The sequence below is a fragment of the Lissotriton helveticus genome, chromosome 1_2 (assembly GCF_964261635.1).
Source record: "Lissotriton helveticus chromosome 1_2, aLisHel1.1, whole genome shotgun sequence".
In the NCBI taxonomy this organism is placed as follows: Eukaryota; Metazoa; Chordata; class Amphibia; order Caudata; family Salamandridae; genus Lissotriton; species Lissotriton helveticus.
The window spans coordinates 219,034,505-219,056,270 of NC_136058.1; the positions used below are offsets into that span (position 1 = coordinate 219,034,505).

Here is a 21,766-nt window from a genome sequence, read left to right on the forward strand (position 1 = left end):
AAACTATGGCAACCACCCACAAGGGATGCCCTTTCAACCATTCAACAACAACTTTCATGGCTGGATGAACCCGTACTTCCAAGGACCACCAACAATGGGACCCCACATGACACCTCAAATGGGACAAAACTACGCACAAAGGATTCCTTTTTTAGGGAGAGGTCAGATGAACCAGAGAACCAGAAGGAAAGGGGTAACCTGGACAGACCAAGAACGACAGGTCCACGCCAGGAGCATGACAGGGACCACACCAGGGACAAGTACGACAAGTACGACACCCTCATCATCAAACTAAGAGATAAAACCCTCACAAAGGAACAAGAAGAAGTCCTGAACAAAGGGTTAGGTTATGTCCCAACACCAAACTTGGACATCTTCAAATTACAGTGTGAGATGGCTGAATTCTTCAGAAAGCTGAATCTCAAGGCCTTCTTCAACAACCAGGGGGACTACATCCAAGATAGAGACACAACGCTACACCAAAAATCAAAATTCTGCCCTTTGAACAACCAGATCCCAATCGAAATACTAGCCTTTGAACAGGCAGTAATGAAGGAGGTAGAAGATCTGAAAGATAACACCAGAAAACCCTTCATGAACATTTCGAAAGCAGAACAACGTGCTCTCAATGAATTACGAAATGATGGAGAAATCGTGATCAAGCCTGCAGATAAAGGCGGAGGAATCGTCCTGTTGAGCAAAGAAGGATATGACCAACAGTGCGCAGAACTACTAACGGATGAGAAATTTTACAAAAGAATAACCATAGATCCGACTCAAAGATTCCAAAGAACCATCTAACTGAGAGGTTCGCGAAGCGGTATTGAACAACTGGATCTCCAAAAATGAGGTTGAATTCCTGCAAACCAAAACACCAAGGGTGCCATATTTTTACGCGCTCCCAAAGATCCACAAGGAACCCAAACCTCCCCCAGGGATACCAATCGTCTCTGGGATAGGCTCCGTCCTTGACCCCCTCTCGCAGTTCGCTGACCAGTTTCTAAAACCGATGATACAAAAAACACCAACGGATCTAAAAGACACTAGAGACCTGCTCAACCTTTTGAAAGATCAGAGTTACTCCGAAGAAAGTATGCTACTTATAGGGCTAGATGTAGAAAGCCTCTACACTAGCCTCCCCAACAAAAGACCTTGGACACTTTGGAGACGCTGCTTTACAACATACAGTGGGATTTCAAAACCCTGAGACATTTCGTCTTGGAATGCTGCAAATTAGCATTAACAGAGAACTATTTAGAATATAACAACACCCTATACCAACAATGCCACGGAACTACCATGGGCAGCACATTTGCCGCAAGCGTGGCAGGTCTGTACTCAGCGACTTCGAAGAAATTCACATACAGAACATCACCAATCCTTACCATCACAGGATATTATTCTGGAAGCGCTACATAGATAACATCATCCTCAACTGGGAGGGAGATATAGAAAGCCTGAAATAGTTCCGCAGATGGGTGAACATGAGAGATGAATGACTGAAATTCACATATACAGCAGACAAAACGAAACTCGACTTTCTGGACATAACTATATATGCAGAAAACACCACTTTACAAACAAGAACTTTCTTCAAACCCACTGCGAAAAACAGTCTGCTCTCCTACCAAAGTTTTCATCCCAGACCATTAAGGGAAAATCTCCCTTACAGTCAATTTTTACGACTAAGACGTAACTGCAGCAAGACTCAGGAATATAAAGACAAGCTGAAGATCTTTGTGAAAAACTCAAAACCCACGATTATCCACAGAAAATCATCAACAAATGCAAAAAGAGGGCCAGAAATCAACCTAGAGATAGCCTTCTAAATACAACACCAAAGATACCCGAGAAGGACTTATTAACCTGTGTAACAATCTACAACACAGCCTCCAATTATGTAAAAAAGATAGTTACCAAAAATTGGAGACTCCTGACTTCAGGTTCCTTACACTGGCCAAAACCGAGATTCGCTAATAAAAGAACAAGAAACCTCAGGGGCATGATGGTACACACCAGACCACCCCCTAAAAAATGAGGAGAAGAAGCCCCTCGACTCTGGAACCATCCCCCGGTCGTGGGTCATTACCCATGTGGTTCATGTTCCGTATGTGATCTAACCACAGTCACTAAGATCATTCAACTCCTACCTGATTTCAAATGGACCATAAGAAATCACACGACACACGTAATGTATTAGATTACATGTCCGTGTAACATGCGCTACATAGGGATGACATGCCGTAAGGTGAAACTAAGAATATGCAAACACAGGAGCAACGTGAAATGTAAAAGGAACACCACGAAAATGAGCAACCATTACATCAAAGCTAAACACACTGTGGACGATCTACACTGGATAGTACTAGAGACACTAACAACAAAAACACTCAATACAGAGAAAGTACTGATCGAGAAAGAACAGAGATGGGTGCATAGACTCAAAACCAATACCCAAGGACTAAATGACCACATCCCCTGGCTGAGTCTGAATTACTGAACAAGTCCAGAGGAAACTGCGGAGGTCCCACACAGATCAAAAAGAGACAATACTTGACCACCACAGGGGTTAAAGATACCTATATGCCCTCAGGTACCAGGCAACACAATAAGTCTGACCAATGAACTGCAAGAATACAAATAATAACAACATTACATCTCACTCAACATATGTCCACTGGTACCAACGCAAAGCTTGCAAAATCTGCCACACAAGACACTACCCTGACATTTCTACAACAATCAGGGCCCATATAAGTCTTTTTAGGATCACATTTAAGTGACCCTACTGTTCACAACAAGCGTCTCATAATGTGGCATGCCACAACATACACATTTAAAAATGATAACAATGTTTGACCTTATGACGGATATTTAAAAATATTCTATTTGTCATTTTACCACACACTTGACATTGATGACAATTGTCCACATGAGTTACATTTAGAATTCATTCGAATTTTTTGAACTATCCCACATTTGAAACTTTATTTAAACAACAACTACAACATCCAACCTAGTCTTTCTTCTAGGTCTATTCCCTCTTTACAAAAACATGTGACTAGGACACTGAGGGCGCAAAGGGGCCCCCAGTGGAAGAGTCAGCACAAGCAGTGCTTGAACAGAGCCAAAGGTAGCAGCGAAAGAATGGACTCAGCACGACTAAAACTGTACTGTACTACTAACACATGTATTATGAAATCTGAGCCCTGTCCATTTTCTAGCAGGAAAAAGACTCCTTGGCCGCCCGACGATGCCCACTTGAGTTAACAGAAGGTATGCATTAAGGATTGCACAAGGGTGCCCGTACACCATTTGTATAAAGCGCCCCGTGTCTGCCGTCTTCCTTACTTACAAGACTCATGACTCTAAAACTGCACATTTTCAATAGTGAATGCGCATTGTAATAGCGATGGAGATCACAAGCAACGTTAACAGCCTCCATATACCAGAATTTACCACACACTTTAGAGGATGTTTGTGTGCACTGGGATAACCAATATAACAGCGCGCCACGTAAGATACCATATCCGGCTATGAACCAACATCGTCGCAATTGTCTAATTTACGAGATGTGTAATTCCCACTACATGTCAAATTGACCCTAACACTGTACGTTTCCAAAACCAAATACGCTTTGCAAGAGCAAGCGACTTGAGCAGCACCACCAGATACCATAATTAACTACACACTTTAATAATGATTCCTGGTACTGTGTTTTCCAAAACAACAGCGAGCTAAGGAACATACACAGAATACCTGGCTATGAACTAACATCGTAGCTAATAACTCAGAACTCAGCTACACTCAATATAAGAATAAGCACGCACAAAGGGGACCACACTATAATTGAGACAGAGCTACTAACGTGCCACTCATTGTTTGGTCAGCCGCGCCCACTGTTGTGTCACATCCAAGTGCACAGCCCCTCAGAAATAAGCTATACACTGTATTTTAATACAGGCTGTTTTGTAATACAAGACATGTATAATGGTCACAGCAACCCTTGACGCCCCACTCACTGCATATAACTCCATACATTTTGAAACATCATAGAAAGAACTTAGAGAGATTTTTTGTCATAATTTAATAGTTGATTTGAGTCGTAAAGAATTGCCATTTTATTGTTGCTTTTCCTTCCTGAACAGTAGACAGCGTGAACTTGGAAAGTGTATATCTAACACTTCCCCACGTATCTGTGTCTCTCTCTCCGTTTTCCCCCCTACCACCCCTTTTTCTATGCACAGGTACCGCTGGACCTATAATGAAACTGATTAATATATCTTTTTCTTACCACTCCTTATAAAAGTTTTTTAAGGTTTGCACACACGGAGACACCCACAGTCTCGCACCACCAAATGCACTTGAGGTCCTGAAGAAAGCCCACTTGACCCTTAGTGGTAAAACACGGGCTGAAACATGTCGACCTTTTTAAGGACACTTTAAGTGCGGGAGATCCCTAATCAAATCTCAATACGCACTACATCAACTTTTTAATCAATATCTCGAATCCAGACCTATTAAACTTTCTCTCTGGCTGTACGAGTATTTTTAATGTAAACACCTTTTTCAACTTTCAACCTGACCCCTGTATCACTGATCACTACTGCACTAACCAGGGGCATACCTCCGGGTGGAGGAAGCATGAGAACTAACCCCATGATGATGCTGTCACGTCTTTAAGAGTTGGACGGAGAATCAAGATATACCGCTAATTCCATCCTCTGTACGTGAATGAAGGTTTTTTATTGGTACACTGCGCGAAAAATTAAAAACCCTGGTTACGCAGGACAAGTGATCCGTTCCCCTCTTGATTTGTTTGATACAGATTAAGGAAGCTGAATGGATCACAGCTACTTCTTTCTCCCCCCTCCTTGATTATACGATCCAAACAATTAACCAACAATTAAAAAGGGCAAATACAAAACACAAAGTCTTTTTTAACACCAAGATTTTCCTAATGTGAAAAAAGAGTAAATCTACGATTACCCACCTCCTCTGCCAAAGACAACTTTTGCATATTCAGGGTGATTGATGACCAAAAATGCGAAGAACTTTCCCACCCACATGGGAAATCCGTAATTATATTTGTGTGTCCAGAACACCAACTTGGCCAGTTCTGCTCCATCTTCTTCAAGCTGCAGAATTGAAGGAACAGAATAAATCAGTTATCCATGTTAACATCTCAATCAATTTCATCCTATCTTGTCTCCTAAAGCTCTCAATGCATTCGTGGGTCCATTCTTTTCAATCATTTCCAAAGAGAAAGACAAAGGAATACATGAAATAATAAAGAAGAAGAACAGAAAAAAACACAACTCCAAATTTCAATGCCAGCCATCATAACGCCATCCGCATCAGTCTGGAATATTTTATTTGTGTTGTATGGTTCCCTCTTGTTATGAGGTTGTATAAACTTCATCTTCATCAAATACAACTATTGACACACTTTTTTTAAATGCTGAAAACATTTTCATAGTGATCAGGAGGATGAAGCGCTTGCTTCTACAGGCCAGTTTATGGCTCTCCATGTTCTTTGGCTCAACCCTTCAGGGGCCCACAACCCTTCAAGGGTAGCCCATTCTTGCCAATGCCAATGAATATCTATGAAATATGGGTGACTCCGGGGCCCTTCACTACACTCTGCAGGGGCGGCCCATCGTTTTGCATTATGCCACTGCTTGGAGGCATCATTCATCAGGTGTAATGGGAGTTTAGGCTTAGGATTGCGACCCTGTGCCAACTTCTCTCTGATGTCACAGTTGATAATCGTCAGCTGGCACTAATCACATGAAAAACAGCCTAATGTTAGGTGTGAGCGTGGGATCGAATGTTTAAAGCTATAAACCTGAACCCTAATAGGACCACAAACTCCTAATGCCAGCACACCTGCGACTAGCAACTTTTCATTGGCCTTGCATCGTCTGTAGTGTATTATCACATTACTAACACTCTCCTGAGAAAAGGTGGAAAAAAGTGCATTCTGCTTTACATTCTGGGTGTGGTAGTTCAGCATCAATTACTTACCTGTAATTGCATCACTCTGAGTCCTACACCCTCACTTTCATCCCTTACTTATTGAGGCATCCCTGCCTCACCAGACACCCACACCACGTGACTCCAAAACATGGAGCATATCTAGCCCCGCCCCCACCAACCTCCTGTAATACCACATAGACCGAAACCATACCAAAAAGGTTGGCCTGGACTACCAGGGAGGGAATGAGGGACGTAAGAAATGGAAGCGAGGGAGTTGGACTCCGAGTAATGCACTTACCGGTAAGTAATTGATGCATTACCTCATCATCCCTCTCTCACTGCCATCTTTTACTTATTGAGATGTACAAAGCAAAACAGGACAACCAAATCAGGTATGCTCAAAAACATATTTATTAACAAAGACAGAAAAGAAGGAATCACCATTATTCAGGAACCATAGTGTAAAGAACATTGGACCCAAAAACCTCAGCATGGTCAACCTCCTGGCAATGAGAGGCAGAGGTCCACAGCGAAGTCCAGGTGGCAGCACAGCAAATCTCTGAAATGTAAGCCCCCTGGATCGCCGCACAAGACGCCACAATCAATGAACCGAGTGGAACAACCCTGAACACCCAAGGGAGAAAGGTTTCCCCACCGCCTCATAAGCCAGAGAAATCAGAGACCGAACCCAACGACTCAAAGAAGGAGTGAAAGGACGCAAATCCCGATTCACAGCCCAAAAATTCACAAAAATGGAATCAGAACGACGAAAAGGGGCAACCTGCTCCAAATGATCAGTAGCGCCGACCGGACATCAAATGAGTGCAGCCACACTTCCGATTCCGAGGAAGGGGAATTAACTCTTGATCCCTATGGAACCGAGAATCCACCTCAGGATGAAAGGAAAGAACCAGCCTCAAAATGATCCTGTCCTCAAAAACCCTACAAAAAGGATGTTGGAAGACAAAGCACCTAGTTCACTCAGGCGGTGAGCAGGTCTTAAAGGGCAAGAGACGTAGGCCCACAGAAACAAAGGGCTCAAAGGGAGGCGATATCAAAGCCTCCAAGGCCAGAGACAGATCCCAAGAGGGAAAGTGCCACCAAGGGGCAGGGAGAACATTACGCATCCCCTTGATAAGGGGCCCAATCAACCCATCAGGTTTCAAGAGATTGTCCCAAGAGCTCCGGAAAGCCTTAATCGCAGCCCACTGCAGACGAAGGGAGGAAACCTTCAAACTCAAGGAGGCTACATCCTGGAGAAACATCACCTCAAGCAAAGAAGAGGAAGCGCGATCCAATCCCTTGTCACAACACCATCTATCGAAAGAACGCCAGTGCCTCAGGTAAGACTTGTTGGTTGAAAAGGGCCTAGCTGCCTGCAGAGTAGAGGTCAAATCAGCCGGAACCCCCTTGCGCAGCAGACCTAAGCGTTCAACCTCCAGGCTGCCCAGAGCATCCTGGTCAGAGCATCCTGCAGCAACACAGGGAACAATAAAGGGGACGTAGACAGAGGCAGCAACCACTCCACCTCTGACTTCATCTCTACTAGGAGAGGAAACCAGGAGGAACGAGGCCAAGCCGGAGCCACCATAATCACAGGCGTTCGCAAGGAACGGACCTGCAGAAGAACTAGAGAAGAAGGGAGAAATGAGGAAAAGCATAGAGAAGCCCTCAAGGCCAAGGGCAGGAGAGAGCGTCCACCGCCCAAGCCGAACACTCCTGACTGGGGGAGCAAAACCAGTCCACCTTGGCATCACCCACACTCGCAAAGAGGTCCACCACTGGAACACCCCGGCGGACTGTCAGATCCACAAACAACTCCTGATGGAGGCAGAAATCCACAGATGACGGGCTGGCCCTGCTGAGAGCATCCACCAGGGAATTGGACACCCCCTGAACATGAATTGCTGAGAGCGCCAACAGATGGGACTCCACCCAACTGAACAACTGCACCACCACCAGAGACGAGGACCTGGTAGCCCCCCTCCCTGTTTACATAAGCCATGGCCGTGACGTTGTCCATCCTGATCAGAACAACCCAACCCTGCAGAAACTGAGAGAAGGCACTCAGAGCCAAATGGAAAGCCTCCAAATCCCTCCAATTTATGACCTCCCACTCTGTGAGGGGGACCAGAAGCCCGTGGTCCAATGATCCCCCAGCCAGGCTGCCCACCCAAGAGGCTGGCATCTGTGGTGGCCACCAAGGGTGCCAGAGGGGAGAGAGAGAGACCCCCCTGCAGCAGGTGACCCGAACCCGCCACCAACCTAGATCCTCACTGATCTGATCGGACACCGTATTCGGGGAAGAGAGGGGGAGACAATGGGGAGACCAATGCGCCAGAATGTGAGCCATCAGTGCGTGCAAATGAAACTGGGTCCATGGAACCAGAAAAACTGTGGCAGCCAGATCCCCTTTGCACCTAGAGCCAACCACGCCATCTGGACCAGGCCGGACAGAAGGGACAGAATGTGAGATTGGATTTTGACCACCCGAACCTCGGGCAGAGAAACCACCCCCAAATCTGTACGAAATCGAGCCCCAATAAAGGAACGATCTTAGAAGGATTTTCCCACCTTGATAAGAAAGCTGTGCTTCTGCAAAACGGCCAGAACTACCCTTGTGTGACTGAGAGTCAACTGGAATGAGGGAGAATGAACCAACCAATCATCCAAGTTGGGATGGAGAAAAATCCCCTGACTGTGAATCAAGGCCACCAATGGTAGCAGAAGCTTGGTGAAGACCCGAGGAGCGGACTTCAACCCGAATGGCAAAACCGCAAAATGGAATTGGCAGTCGTCTATCGCAAAATGTAGAAACATGCAGATAGGCGTCCTGCAGATCGATAGACATCAGTAAGTCCTGGACCCCCACCAACAGGATAATGGACTGCAAAGTCACCATCTTGAAGTGAATTGCCAAAACCCAACCATTCACTCTCTTGAGGTCCAGAGCCGGCCAGAACCCCCCTGAGACCTTCTGAACCAGAAACAAAATGGAATAGAAACCCAGTCCTCGCTGTGCCAGGGGGACAGGCACAATATTGCCTTTTCTGCCAGAAGATTCTGAACCCCCTCCAGAAGCGCCCTCCTCTTCTCCAGAGCCCTGGGGATAGGAGAACGGATGGTCCCCCAGCAGGTGGAAGAGCGACAAAGTCGATAAAATAACCCCTCCTGACAATTCTCAAAGCCCTGTGATCCCTCACATCCAGACTCCAAGCCCCCAGAAAATACAACAGCGTCCCGTCCACAGGCCACAAGGCCGCCTCGCCAGCGTGGTCAGGACTTCCGCTTGTAGGAATCCGACTGACCCTTAGGACCCGTAAGGGAAGACGCCTTCTTGGGCTGGAACTTATGCTGATGGTCCGAAAAGGGCTTGGAGGACTGACGGGAAGAAGGAGGATTCCAGAAGTGACAAGAGTGAGAAGACAAAGCCTTCTCCTTGTATTTCAAAGCATGTTCATGATTCTTGAAGGCCTTCGTGATCATACTGTCCAGCTGCTCACCAAACAGCATCTTGCCATCAATGGGAATCTTAATGAGAGAGGAATTCTCCGAAGAATGCGTCTTCCAGTGTCGCATCCACAGATTTCTAGGAGCCAGGACCAAGGAACCAGAAGCCATGGCAGAAAACTTAAAAACATCAGAGAGACGTCAGCCTTGGCCTGCAACTCCATGTGGACAAGCAAGTCAGAACAGTCTGTCTCCTCCTGAATAGCCGGGGCAAGCTTCTCAAAGTTAGACACCAAGGACTGAGCAGGATAAGCAGAGTACACGCCAGCCCGCAATGTCAAATTACCAGCAGAGAAAGCCTTCTTCAGAGCACCATCCACTTTCTTATCAGTCGCATCCGCTGTAGTGTAGTTCCTATATTCCCAATAGGCTCTGCGCATTGGAATAATATATCCTATATATTAGACGTAGGACTGAGGTTGACTAGGTCTCTATCGAATATATTAAACTTAATAGTGAATGCCAGCTAGCTCAGAGGTCACTAGAAACTTTCTTGAATTCTCAAGAAGGGATTTGTTTCTGACAACAGCATAAACATGGCAACTTTGTTTCCCAAGAATAAGAAATGTATCTCTAGAGTCGCGGAAAAAATAGATAAGTATTTCGCTCAATCACTCGTGCATGCTTCGTTTCTACAGAGGTGCAGAGACATAGAGAGACGGGCATTTTAAATTAAAAGGTTTTATTGAACAGTCTTCTTTCTCATGCAAGTAAAGTGAACTGCTACAATCGTAATGCAGACTGAAAGTATAATGCGTACAGCGAGAACAATATTATAAAATAATACTGTAAGACCATTGTATGGTTTCTAAACCATATATAAATACATACATAAATAACAAGGGCTAAAAGTACTCAACTGGTGCTTCTAAAATACGCCTACCCCAAAGTACCTAACCTAAGCGTAGTACGCGGGAAGGAATAAGTGTGGTGCAGCATAGGTTTAGTTTTCTTTGCAAAGAATCTATCCAAGGTTTCTGTAGGTTCTAATCAGCTCCATACCTTTAGTTTAGAATGAAGGAGGTCTGGTATCTCAGTCTCGGGACTCGATTTCGCAATACACCGCAAGGGGAGATTGGAAACAAAGGAGCTGGATTCTCACAGAGAGAAATGCAGCCTCTCGATCAGTGCATCAGGTGGAGGGTCGACTTCCTTCGACACTTGCTGTAGCGAGCTGCGTCCGGCACGTAGATAGTCGAACTGCTCCGAACCACTGTGTCTTGCTATGGCAAATGAAGGTATATTTATACCTTGAAGGTGTCTAGTTTGACGTGAAGGCGGGCATAACAATGTCAGGAAAGAACCCCAAGGGAATAGTAGTTCTTTGTAAAGTACATGAGTTCTTGAACAAATCAATATTCAAGCAAGGGAAAGTCCCTGACTGCTTAAGCTGATTTTCCAAGAAATCGTTGTGACGTTTTGGTACGGGTGGAAGTAGCCATGCCTGTATTTGATTTGCATGGGCTATGTCTAAATAAGGGAATGATTTATATGCCTATATTAGGGCAGTGTGAATTGTACCTATATAAGGGCATGAATCGGAAAAATTCACTCGGATCCTAAAACGCCATACAACACCCACTCCACTTTATTATGTACAACATTACTAAGTTCTAAAACACATAAAACATATCTAAAACATGATGTGTTAAAACCCCACCCAAAATACATAAAAAATGCATTCAAAATGGTTGTATATGAAAAGAGTATTTGTACTATACGAATTTAAAAGCAATGTTTGATTCAGAGCATATATATGACATTTAAAAAACGCTATCCGAATGAATCATGAAAATACATTTATTAAACGGCTCTTAAATACAGAAGAAATGGTCGAGAATATTCCATGACAGAATATATAAATTGTTTGGTTGTAGACAAGGTCAAATATTGTCTCTCTGAAGTATTCAAAGAATTTGCGCTGTGAGCTGCTAGGCGCCCAATAAGTCTACTGCTGGCCCGTCTGCTGGACCTGGTCAGGAGCGGTATATGAGAGGAGTGGGCGGCTGCACATCTACCAATTGTTGGACACTGTGGCGGTGACTGCTGGTCTGTGTGGAGCGGCGGTTGGACCATTGGGAGCCGGTTGGACACGCTTCGAGTGGTGGAGTTCCTTTGGATCTGCGTGGGAGCGCAAGAGGCGCAGTACACGGTCGACGACAGCTTGTGTATCTTGCTACTGAATGTCCTCCCTGGTTTGGGTTAGCGGCGGGGGCTGCTGTGTTGGCGTGCTACCTGTGGACTTGCGGCGGGAGGCCCCACTGGGGCTCGGCGAGACTGGAGTGGTGTGACTGACTACTGTGTAATCCTCTGCTAACGACTGCACCACTATGAGAAAGTCTGACCCTAAGCAATCCAAGCTGCAGTTTGACAATAAGCGCAGCACGCGTGCCAGTGAAACAGCGGGTGATCAGGCAGGATCGCAGGGTGCCTCGGGGATGGAGGGGGACATGGAAGATGAGCTGGCATGAAGTCGATCAATAGTAAAATAGATGCACTGGCGACTGGACTGGATGCCGTACGGAAGGAGGTGGATAAACACAAGGTTAGACGTCGTGGAAAATAGATTATCTGACACACAGGATTCGCAGGCAGAATCGCGGACCCACATATCGCAGATGGAGAAGGTGTTGGAAATTATACTCGCAAAGAATGAGGATTTGGAAGCACGCTCTAGGCGCAACAACCTTCGTATTCTTGGCCTGCCTGAGTCCACCGCTATTTCCAGGATGGACACATTCATAGATGGGATGCTTCATGATTTGTTTGGCTCGGTGTTGTCCCCAGTGATGATAGTGGAAAGGGCACACCGCTTGCTAGGTCCCAGGCCTCGGCCAGGCGCACCGCCTCGTCCGATAACTGCACGCCTTCTGAATTATGCTGACAGAGATGCTATTCTACGCGATGTAAGGGCCAAGGCCCCTGTTACCTACAAAGGCGACACGTTATCCTTTTTCCCGGACTACACCCCGGGGGTGCAGGCAGCCAGGAGGGAGTTTGTGCCAGCGAAAAAGTTCCTGCAGGCTGCATCTGTGCCTTATGCTTTGCTTTACCCAGCCGAGTTGAAGATATTGCATGAGGGACCGGCGCACTTCTTTACAGACTCAAAGTCGGACTTGAAATTTACAAAACACATCTGCAAGTCGAGACCACGGCAGGGTGACACGGAGAGTGCAGCTGTGACATCGGGCTTGGAGAAAGCGGACTGATATTGGCGATACTGTACTTGATCTGATGGACAAGTTGGGGCATTTTCTTCTCTATATGTTGGTACTATTCATGTTTAATCATCGATCTAATGATATATACCGAGCGAGTGGGGGGCAGAACCAGCTTTCCTAAACATTTGTTAAAAGGGTTTTCATGGTTACAGTCGCTTAACATTGTTCAGTGTGTCCTGCACTGGTCACATTTTTTGTTTACGCACGGGTGGGCCACATTGTCCCAATCTGGCGACCACACCTCGGTGTGGGTTTTTGTTGCCGATCCTCTTCCCCTAGCGGGTATTCCCCAACTGATGTGTTTTATGGGTGATGGGGGTATTGTGCAGGTGGGGGGCAGGTTATGGTCTCGACCTATTTGGGAGGTTGAAGTGGGTGGCGGGAGGGGTGTGGGTGGGAAAGGGTGTGTGTTGTGTTTTTTATTTTTTTCTCATGTACCTGACGTGTTGGAGTTGGTTGGAACAAGGGATGTGCCTTATGATGGTTTACCTGGATGGGAGGTAGCCGGCTCCCCCATGGCCGCTTGTTTTCAGATTGTGCTTGATGTGTGGTGACCGGAAGTGTGATGGGTGATAGCTTCAGAATGTTGACCTGGAATTTGAGAGGCCTCAACTCACCTAAAAAAGTAAGACAAGTGCTGGCCTACTTGAATCGGCATATGATACACATAGCCCTGTTACAGGAGACACATTTGACGAAACACACTGAATGTGGCATTGCGGGGAGATGGGCGGGCTACAAGTTGGCAGCTTCATTCTCGTCGTATGCGAGAGGAACACTGATATTGGTTAAAAGGGGAGTTGCCTTTCAGCCAGCACGTACGTATGTGGATGATGAGGGTAGATGTGTGATGGTGCAGGGTAAGTTGGGGGGATCATTGGTTACTCTTATCAATATCTATGGACCCATTGTGAATGACTCTGTGTACCTCTCTCAAATGTATGGTGTATTGAGAGCTTGGCCGGAGGCCACTGTATTGTGGGGGTGGGGGATTTGAATACTTACCTGAATCCTGATCTGGATAAGTCTAACCCACTGTCTCACCGAACTCCCAAGGTGACTAAAAGCGTCCTGTGTGCCATGGAGGAATTTGGGTTGCGTGATGTGTGGAGGGTAAGGAACCCTCTGGCAAAAGCGGGGACCCATGCGACGGCCTCACATGGCAGCTGGTCGCGGTTAGATTACTGGTTGTTGGGAGGTGAGGCCATGGACTGGGTGCAGGAGATGACGTTATCGGATCATAATCCCGTGCAGCTGGACCTGGAAATCCCGACAGCTCAGCGCCGCCCTTTCACGTGGCGACTTCGATCTGAGGTTCTGCTTGACCCAATCTATGAGAACACTGTAAGGGAAGCTATTGGACAATATTTTGAAATTTACAAGGGCATGGTGGACGAGGCCTCAACACTCTGGGAGGCATTTAAGGTAACAATCAGGGGGGTATGCATAGGCACTGCGGCCGGTATCCTTAGGGACATAAGAACACAGCTACAAAACACTGAGGATGCCCTGCGAGAGCTGGAGCGAAGTTATGCTGTGACTCCTGTGGCGGAGACTCTGGCTCGCATTCATGAGTTAATTAAAGAATATGATACACTAGCTGAAACGGAAATAAAGTACCTATCACGTAGAAACACGGCCCGTTGTTACGGCGAAGGAGGAAGGCCGGGGCGCACGCTGGCGAGCAAGAATAAAGAGCGCATGGAGCGTTCGCATATTGACATGATTCAGACTCACAAGGGGGGGAAATTATCACGCATCTGCCATAACAGGGCAGTTTAGACATTTCTATGCGGATCTATACAACTTCAAGGGAGGGGCGCCGTAGGCCGAGATGGAGGACTATTTGGAGGATGTGGTGTGCGCCTGGCTGTCGGATGTACACAGGGAATATTTATGTGTGCCCAAAGATGAGCAGGATGTTAGGATAGCGATTTCGGCACTCTAATGGCAAAGCACCGGGGCAGGATGGCCTCATGGTGGAATTTTTACAGATGCATACAGATCTTATTCCTGTCCCCTACTTATTGGAGATGTACGCTGAAGCGCACGAGACCGGGAAATTACCTTGATAATAACTCTGCTCAAAAAGGATAAACTGCCAGGCAGGTTTGACTCCTATCGCCCCCTGTCCGTGATCAATGTAGATGCGAAGATATTGGCTAAAATCTTAGCGACTAGGTTACAGCCTCTGATGTCATGCCTGTTGTTGCCTGATCAGTCAGGCTTTATTCCTGAGAGGTCCACATCGCATAGTCTCCGGACTGTTTTTTCCATGTTCCACATACTTGAACCGAGCATGTCAGCTGCGGCTGTACTGTTGGACGTTGCCAAGGCGTTTGATTCAGTGGAGTGGAAATATATGCACTTTGTTCTGTGGCGGATGGGCTTCCCACCCTTATTTTTGCAATGGATAGCCGTGCTGTATGCAGATCCGACCGCCAGGGTGCGTGTGGGTGGGCTGACTTCGGAACCCTTTAATATAGAGAGCGGCACGCGCCAGGGGTGTCCGCTATCTCCACTGCTTTTTGCAATCGTATTCGAGCCATTAGCATGTGTTATTCGTCAGAGACACAAGGAGACGGCGCTCAACTTTACCTACCGTCCAGTAGCTATCTCACTGTAGGCGGATGACATGGTGCTGTTTATTCGTGATCCTTCTCGATATCTGGAGCAATTGCTCCGGGAGTATGTCCGATTTGGCCACCTGTCGGGCCTCTGTGTCACTGGGACAAATCCAATATCATTCCGCTAACAGAGTCCACTGCGCAGCCGTATATGGACTTCCCGCTGATATGGTCAACAGACCCCATTAAATATCTTGTAGTGTGGATCGACAGGGATCCAAACATAGTGGTGGGGGAAAACTATGGTAAGGCATACGCTAGGCTAGAACAGCAGGTAGACGTGTGGGTTTCGTTACAACGGTCGTTGGCAGATCGCATTGCCTTAATTAAAATGGTGGTCTTGCCACGGTTTTTGTACCTGTTTATTAACATTCCGGTGGGGATAACGATGGGATTCTTTCAGAATATTCGACGGGCTCTGCTACGGCTGGTTTGGGGTGGCAAACACGCTCATGTGAAATGGTCGGTGCTTACGAGTGGGTATGATGGGGAGGCTTCAGGGCCCCGGATTTTTATGTTTATTATCTAAGTGTGCAGGCCCAATACGTATACTACTGGATGAGACCACATGCGCATACGCCACACGTTGCGGTGGAGGAAGGGGATGCTTCACCGATCCTGTTGCACAGCATGGTTACTCATCGGGCACGTGGAAACCCGAGAAGCAAAATCAATGCAGTGGACGTGACTGTGGCGGCCTGGCAGGTGATCGGGAAATTGGCGCAAAAGCTGCCAATATACACGCCGGCCATGCACATAGAGCACCACGCGGCAATATCGGTAACACAAGAAGCGCCATCGATGCATCTACTTAGGGAGGCGGGCTTTCAACGGATGCAAGACATATATCCAGATGGGTCATTTGTCACGCCGGACTCCCTTAATTACATTAGCAATCAGTCATTATTTTTCAGGTTTGCGATGCACAGACTATGGCATAAGGTTAAGGTGCACTACACTACTTACCCTCTGGAACCTCCCGCACTGTTATCATTGCAATTTGCTCTCAACACACCTTCTAACAAAAACTTAGTCTCCAGATTGTATAAGTTGATTAAGGATAACTGTGTACATGGGCCGGAAAAAGTTGGGAGCGGGGGAATGCCTGTCTACCTGAGCCGACCTTGGAGAAAGACTGGAAGTATAAGTTTGAATTGAGGGGGACGTTAAGAATGAATGGGAATTTACGCATCATACATTTTAAATATATACATCAAGGGCCCGATTCACAGAACTAACTTAAGACAAAATCCTAAACTTACTACCATTTTGGTATTCACAGAAGGCAGTTACTCATTTCGGGATTCACAGAAGGTAGGACTCCTAACTTTTGGACTCCTAAATGCCTTCTGTGAATACCGAAAGTCTTAAAATTCTGGTTTTTCTTAGTTTAGTAGTAGTAAAGTTAGGACTCCTAACTTTAGAACTCCTAAATGCCTGCTGTGAATACCGAAAGTCTTAAAATTAGGATTGTTCTCAACTTTACTACTACTAAACTGAGAAAAATCCTAATTTTAAGACTTCCGGTATTCACAGAAGGCATTTAGGAGTCCTAAACTTAGGAGTCCTAACTTTACTACTACTAAATTGAGAAAAATCCTAATTTTAAGACTTTCGGTATTCACAGAAGGCATTTAGGAGTCCTAAAGTTAGGAGTGCTAACTTTACTACTCCTAAACTGAGAAAAATCCTAACTTTAGGACTTTCAGTATTTACAGAAGGCATTTAGGAGTCCTAAAGTTAGGACTCCTAACTTCTGTGAATACCGAAATGAGTAAGTGTCTTCTGTGAACACCAAAATTAGTAAGTGCCTTCTGTGAATACGAAAATGTTAGTAAGTTTAGGATTTTGTCTTAAGTTAGTTCTGTGAATCGGGCCCCAAGTGTATTAAACCCCAGTTCGTTTGCATATCTTTGGCCTGCGCGACTCTGATTCCTGTGTGGGGTGTGGACAGGGGAATGCAGATTCTTTGCATTTAGCGTGGGGATGCAGGAAGGTGTATGAGTTTTGGGAAGTAGTGGTGAGTAATTTAAAGACCATGGTGGCTATGGAGCTCCAGTGCACATCACTGGTTTGTCTGCTTTGCTGTGTGCCACACGTAAAAGGAGTGAATGGGAGATTTGTAAGATTGGCGTTGTTGATGGCTGCACGGAGAGTGGCTGTTAGATGGGGGGGCAGGTGTGGAACATTGGTTGAAGGACCTAGTGTATTGTAAAGAAAATGTACAAACGTATGCGGAGGAGTTGCCAACGAGTTCGTGACCAGGAGACATTTGGGAACCATTACGTCTGTTTCTCTTGAATAGAGTGACTGACGCTGAGTAGGGGGATGTACATTGAGACCAGAGGAGATGGGACTGGGGATGGGGGAGAGGATGATACAATGATTAGGTAATGCTGCATTCTTCCAACTCGACTGGGTGGCTTTATATTAGACTGTATGTGAGGATGTGTTTTCCTTATCTTCTTTTTTTTTCCTTTTTACTGTGTTTAATTTTAGTTACGCATTATATGTCTGATTGCAGGATGCACAGGTTTATTGCGGTAGTGGAGTTTTATTGTGTCTCTATTTATAGTATTGTCATGTTTTTTTTCTTCTTTTTTTGTGTTTAGTGTCGTGGGGGATGTATTGTAATGTTATTTGTTCGCTTTATTGGAAAAATGAAAAAAAAATAAAGTATTCAAAGAATTCTTGTTCTCTAGGAATAGTTCTACTTTAAGCAGATTACTTTGTGCACAAAAAAAAGTTCAATTTTGGAAAAAAGACAAATCATAGAAAAAAGTTCCAAAGTTAGAAGTTTGTTTTTGAAAAATGAAGTCAGAGTCCTTGTTCGGAGAAAACATAAAATCCTCTAAGCTGGTAAAAAATGTGTCTACTACTGTAGGTGAAAGTTGGACTACTACGTTAAGCAGATCAATTGCACATAGATGAGAAGCATCAACGTCAGCGGCAGCCGCATTAGCAATGTTCGAAGTAGATGGTACTTGTGTGCCTGTTGCTCCACGTATCTCACTGTCTGCAGTTTGCTTCTGTGAGATCTTAAAAAATGCCGTCATCAGGATTGGTAGCCGCTGGGGGCAACACAGTGCGCGAGCTGTTACTGGTTCAAGCTAAGTATCAACTTCCGTTGGCAGGATTGATGGGAGTGTCAATAACATGTACAATGGGACCCCCTCCAAGAGCGAATGTGGCCAAGGGACAGAGGGGAAAAAACAATGAAACTAGAGATAGAAAAAAATCCCTTCAATGGCCATATACTTCAATTGTGTGCATACATCAATACATATCAAGAAATAGTGACAGAAGGAAGGTAATACTAAACAGAAATCATTCAAAAAATAGTATTTATTATTTCTCTTTTTTGTGAATATAAATTCATATAAAAATCGTTATAAATCAGACAATTCTATAGAAAGCACATCAATTCATTATACAAATTCATGAAAGACACAATAGAATCATAAAAATAAACAGTAAATAAATATATATACCCCATGGTGTCAGACATACAACCAACTAACTCTCGTGCTACCAAGCATACTACAGTCAAACCTCATACATTGATGAAAGAAGGAACTGGTAAACAATTAGCCAGATCACACAGCTAAAATTGTTCAAGGGCTACAGAAAAGGAATAACGGCCCTTGTAGCAGGTCTACGCGCGTTTCGGTGGTTCAAACCACCTTCATCAGGACCTTGTTCATCATTTAGTGCAGGACCCGGGGATCAGACAGGACAAAAAACAAAAAGAGCACAGTGAGTATTTCTCTTTTTTAAGTGCGATTATAGAGGTCAAATGAAGGACCAGATCAATTGAACAGCATCAATAGCGTCGTTCATGATGGAAACAAACAAGGCATATGAGGCTCAGGACTTCATCCGTATTGATGGCAAGGCGGTCGCAGTGTGTCCCTGTTCAGTGAAACTTCACGAAATACAGCAATGTGTCGTGTTTAAAAAGAAGATCTCAAGTTGATTGGGGCTGACGGCGAGGGGACTAAGTACTGTTACTTCTTAATCAGTAGAAATACAGTCCATTGGTAAGCTGCTTTCCTGTATGCCAACGACTCTTAAGGTCCGTGGCGACGCGCCAAAATTCTTCTCCGTCACTGCGCCCCAATGGACTGTATTTCTACTGATTAAGAAGTAACAGTACTTAGTCCCCTCGCCGTCAGCCCCAATCAACTTGAGATCTTCTTTTTAAACACGACACATTGCTGTATTTCGTGAAGTTTCACTGAACAGGGACACACTGCGACCGCCTTGCCATCAATACGGATGAAGTCCTGAGCCTCATATGCCTTGTTTGTTTCCATCATGAACGACGCTATTGATGCTGTTCAATTGATCTGGTCCTTCATTTGACCTCTATAATCGCACTTAAAAAAGAGAAATACTCACTGTGCTCTTTTTGTTTTTTGTCCTGTCTGATCCCCGGGTCCTGCACTAAATGATAACCAAGGTCCTGATGAAGGTGGTTTGAACCACCGAAACGCGCGTAGACCTGCTACAAGGGCCGTTATTCCTTTTCTGTAGCCCTTGAACAATTTTAGCTGTGTGATCTGGCTAATTGTTTACCAGTTCCTTCTTTCATCAATGTATGAGGTTTGACTGTAGTATGCTTGGTAGCACGAGAGTTAGTTGGTTGTATGTCTGACACCATGGGGTATATATATTTATTTACTGTTTATTTTTATGATTCTATTGTGTCTTTCATGAATTTGTATAATGAATTGATGTGCTTTCTATAGAATTGTCTGATTTATAACGATTTTTATATGAATTTATATTCACAAAAAAGAGAAATAATAAATACTATTTTTTGAATGATTTCTGTTTAGTATTACCTTCCTTCTGTCACTATTTCTTGATATGTATTGATGTATGCACACAATTGAAGTATATGGCCATTGAAGGGATTTTTTTCTATCTCTAGTTTCATTGATGGGAGTGTCAGACAGATGTCTAGCACGCATTCTTCTACAAATGGCAGGCATCATAGAACAGGTAAGATGCAATCTTGCCAGATTGGTCAGATGATAGAAACCACGTGGTATTTAGATCTCTTAAACGAGCCAAGCCCAGAATTTGTATCATGCGTCACGACACTTCATTGCCAGGAGGATGTTCGCCAAGGTGATCTGGGTGTCGATGGTGACTTGGCTTGCCATACCGGAGCAGAATGAATAAAAATAGTATTTCTTCTACGAGACCCAAAACAAGAGGCAGGCCGCCAAACACAAAGTCCCCGAAGTTTGAAAATATGCCTAGGACTGCTTCAAAGGGTGCTAATAGTCCTGAAAAAATGGTCTTAAATACATGTACAATACCACTCGTTTCAGACATGTTTAAGATACCACCTAACATTGCTGAGAAATGTATAGGGCAGTTTGTCGATAAAAGGGCATGTATCTCTGCTGAAGTCCTTGCAACCTGCAGATCATACGTCTCTTTGGCCGAGGTCAGTGGCACAGTTTTTTGTAAAAGAATGGCTTTCAGTCTGCTTAAAGTATCAATTCGAATAGAAGAGATGTTCGGTGAAGGCCATAAAGACGACTCCCCGTCTGACTTAGTTTTAGGAAACAATACTTGCATATAGCACCATGCCACAACAGCTGTGATCATTCAACATAATGTAACTTCCATTCGAAAGTTGCTTCAAAATTGGATCTATCACTGCAGCTGGAGAACCTTGCAGGTGGCAGGATAAGTTGTTCGAGGAACCATCGCAGGCCCCGTTTAAATGAATACCCTGACATAAGAGTCAACCACTTAGTGTGTTTTCACAATTCGTACCACTAAGAAACGCTTCTTTTCCTCCACTTCAATATTTGTGTGTATAAGGTAAATCCCAGGATGTCTTGATGTATTCTTTACCCAACCTTTCATATACGCCCGCTAGTATATGTTTTAAACAATACTGAAACTGGAAAATCGTCACAGGCAGAGTGATTGTACCATGTATTATCCATTCTATCGCTGTCTTCTCAGAAACAGTTAATGGTAATCTTTCCAGTTTTTCAATGCTCAGCACCGTATCGTCTGCCCCTCTCTGTGCCAAAGTGATTTGTTTATCTGTAAGGTTAAATTCAGAAAACAATGACATGGTGTTGATTAGACGCCAAGGAACATTGCCAGAATGAAGGTTTTGTAACGTCCAGCCCAAAAGCATTATAGAATGCAATTGTGACTGACCATGCTGTAACATGGCCAAGTCCTGTTCCATTATGTCAATTGCAGAGGATACTATGCTGTCCAAAGAATATATTCTTTGGACTCGGACACGGAGAAGCGTGGCTCAGTGGTTAGAGGCGGCAGACCCGGAAGCTGAGATCAGCCGTGGACCAGGGTTCGGTTCCCCGCCTCGGCAGGTCTCGGGCTCAAAAATTCCACGGACTCGACAATTCTCGCTCCGGTGCCTACTCGACT

General features: G+C 45.0%; 1 protein-coding gene across 1 annotated transcript in view; it reads right to left on the minus strand.

The window, feature by feature from the left end:
- The window catches only part of LOC144799871 (cytochrome P450 4B1-like), a 444,500-nt gene that overhangs the window by 226,720 nt on the left and 196,014 nt on the right, over nt 1–21,766 (minus strand). The window contains exon 2 of the mRNA XM_078671469.1: nt 4,994–5,138. Coding sequence (XP_078527595.1) covers nt 4,994–5,138 — 145 coding nt within the window. The remainder of the gene's footprint in view (nt 1–4,993; nt 5,139–21,766) is intronic.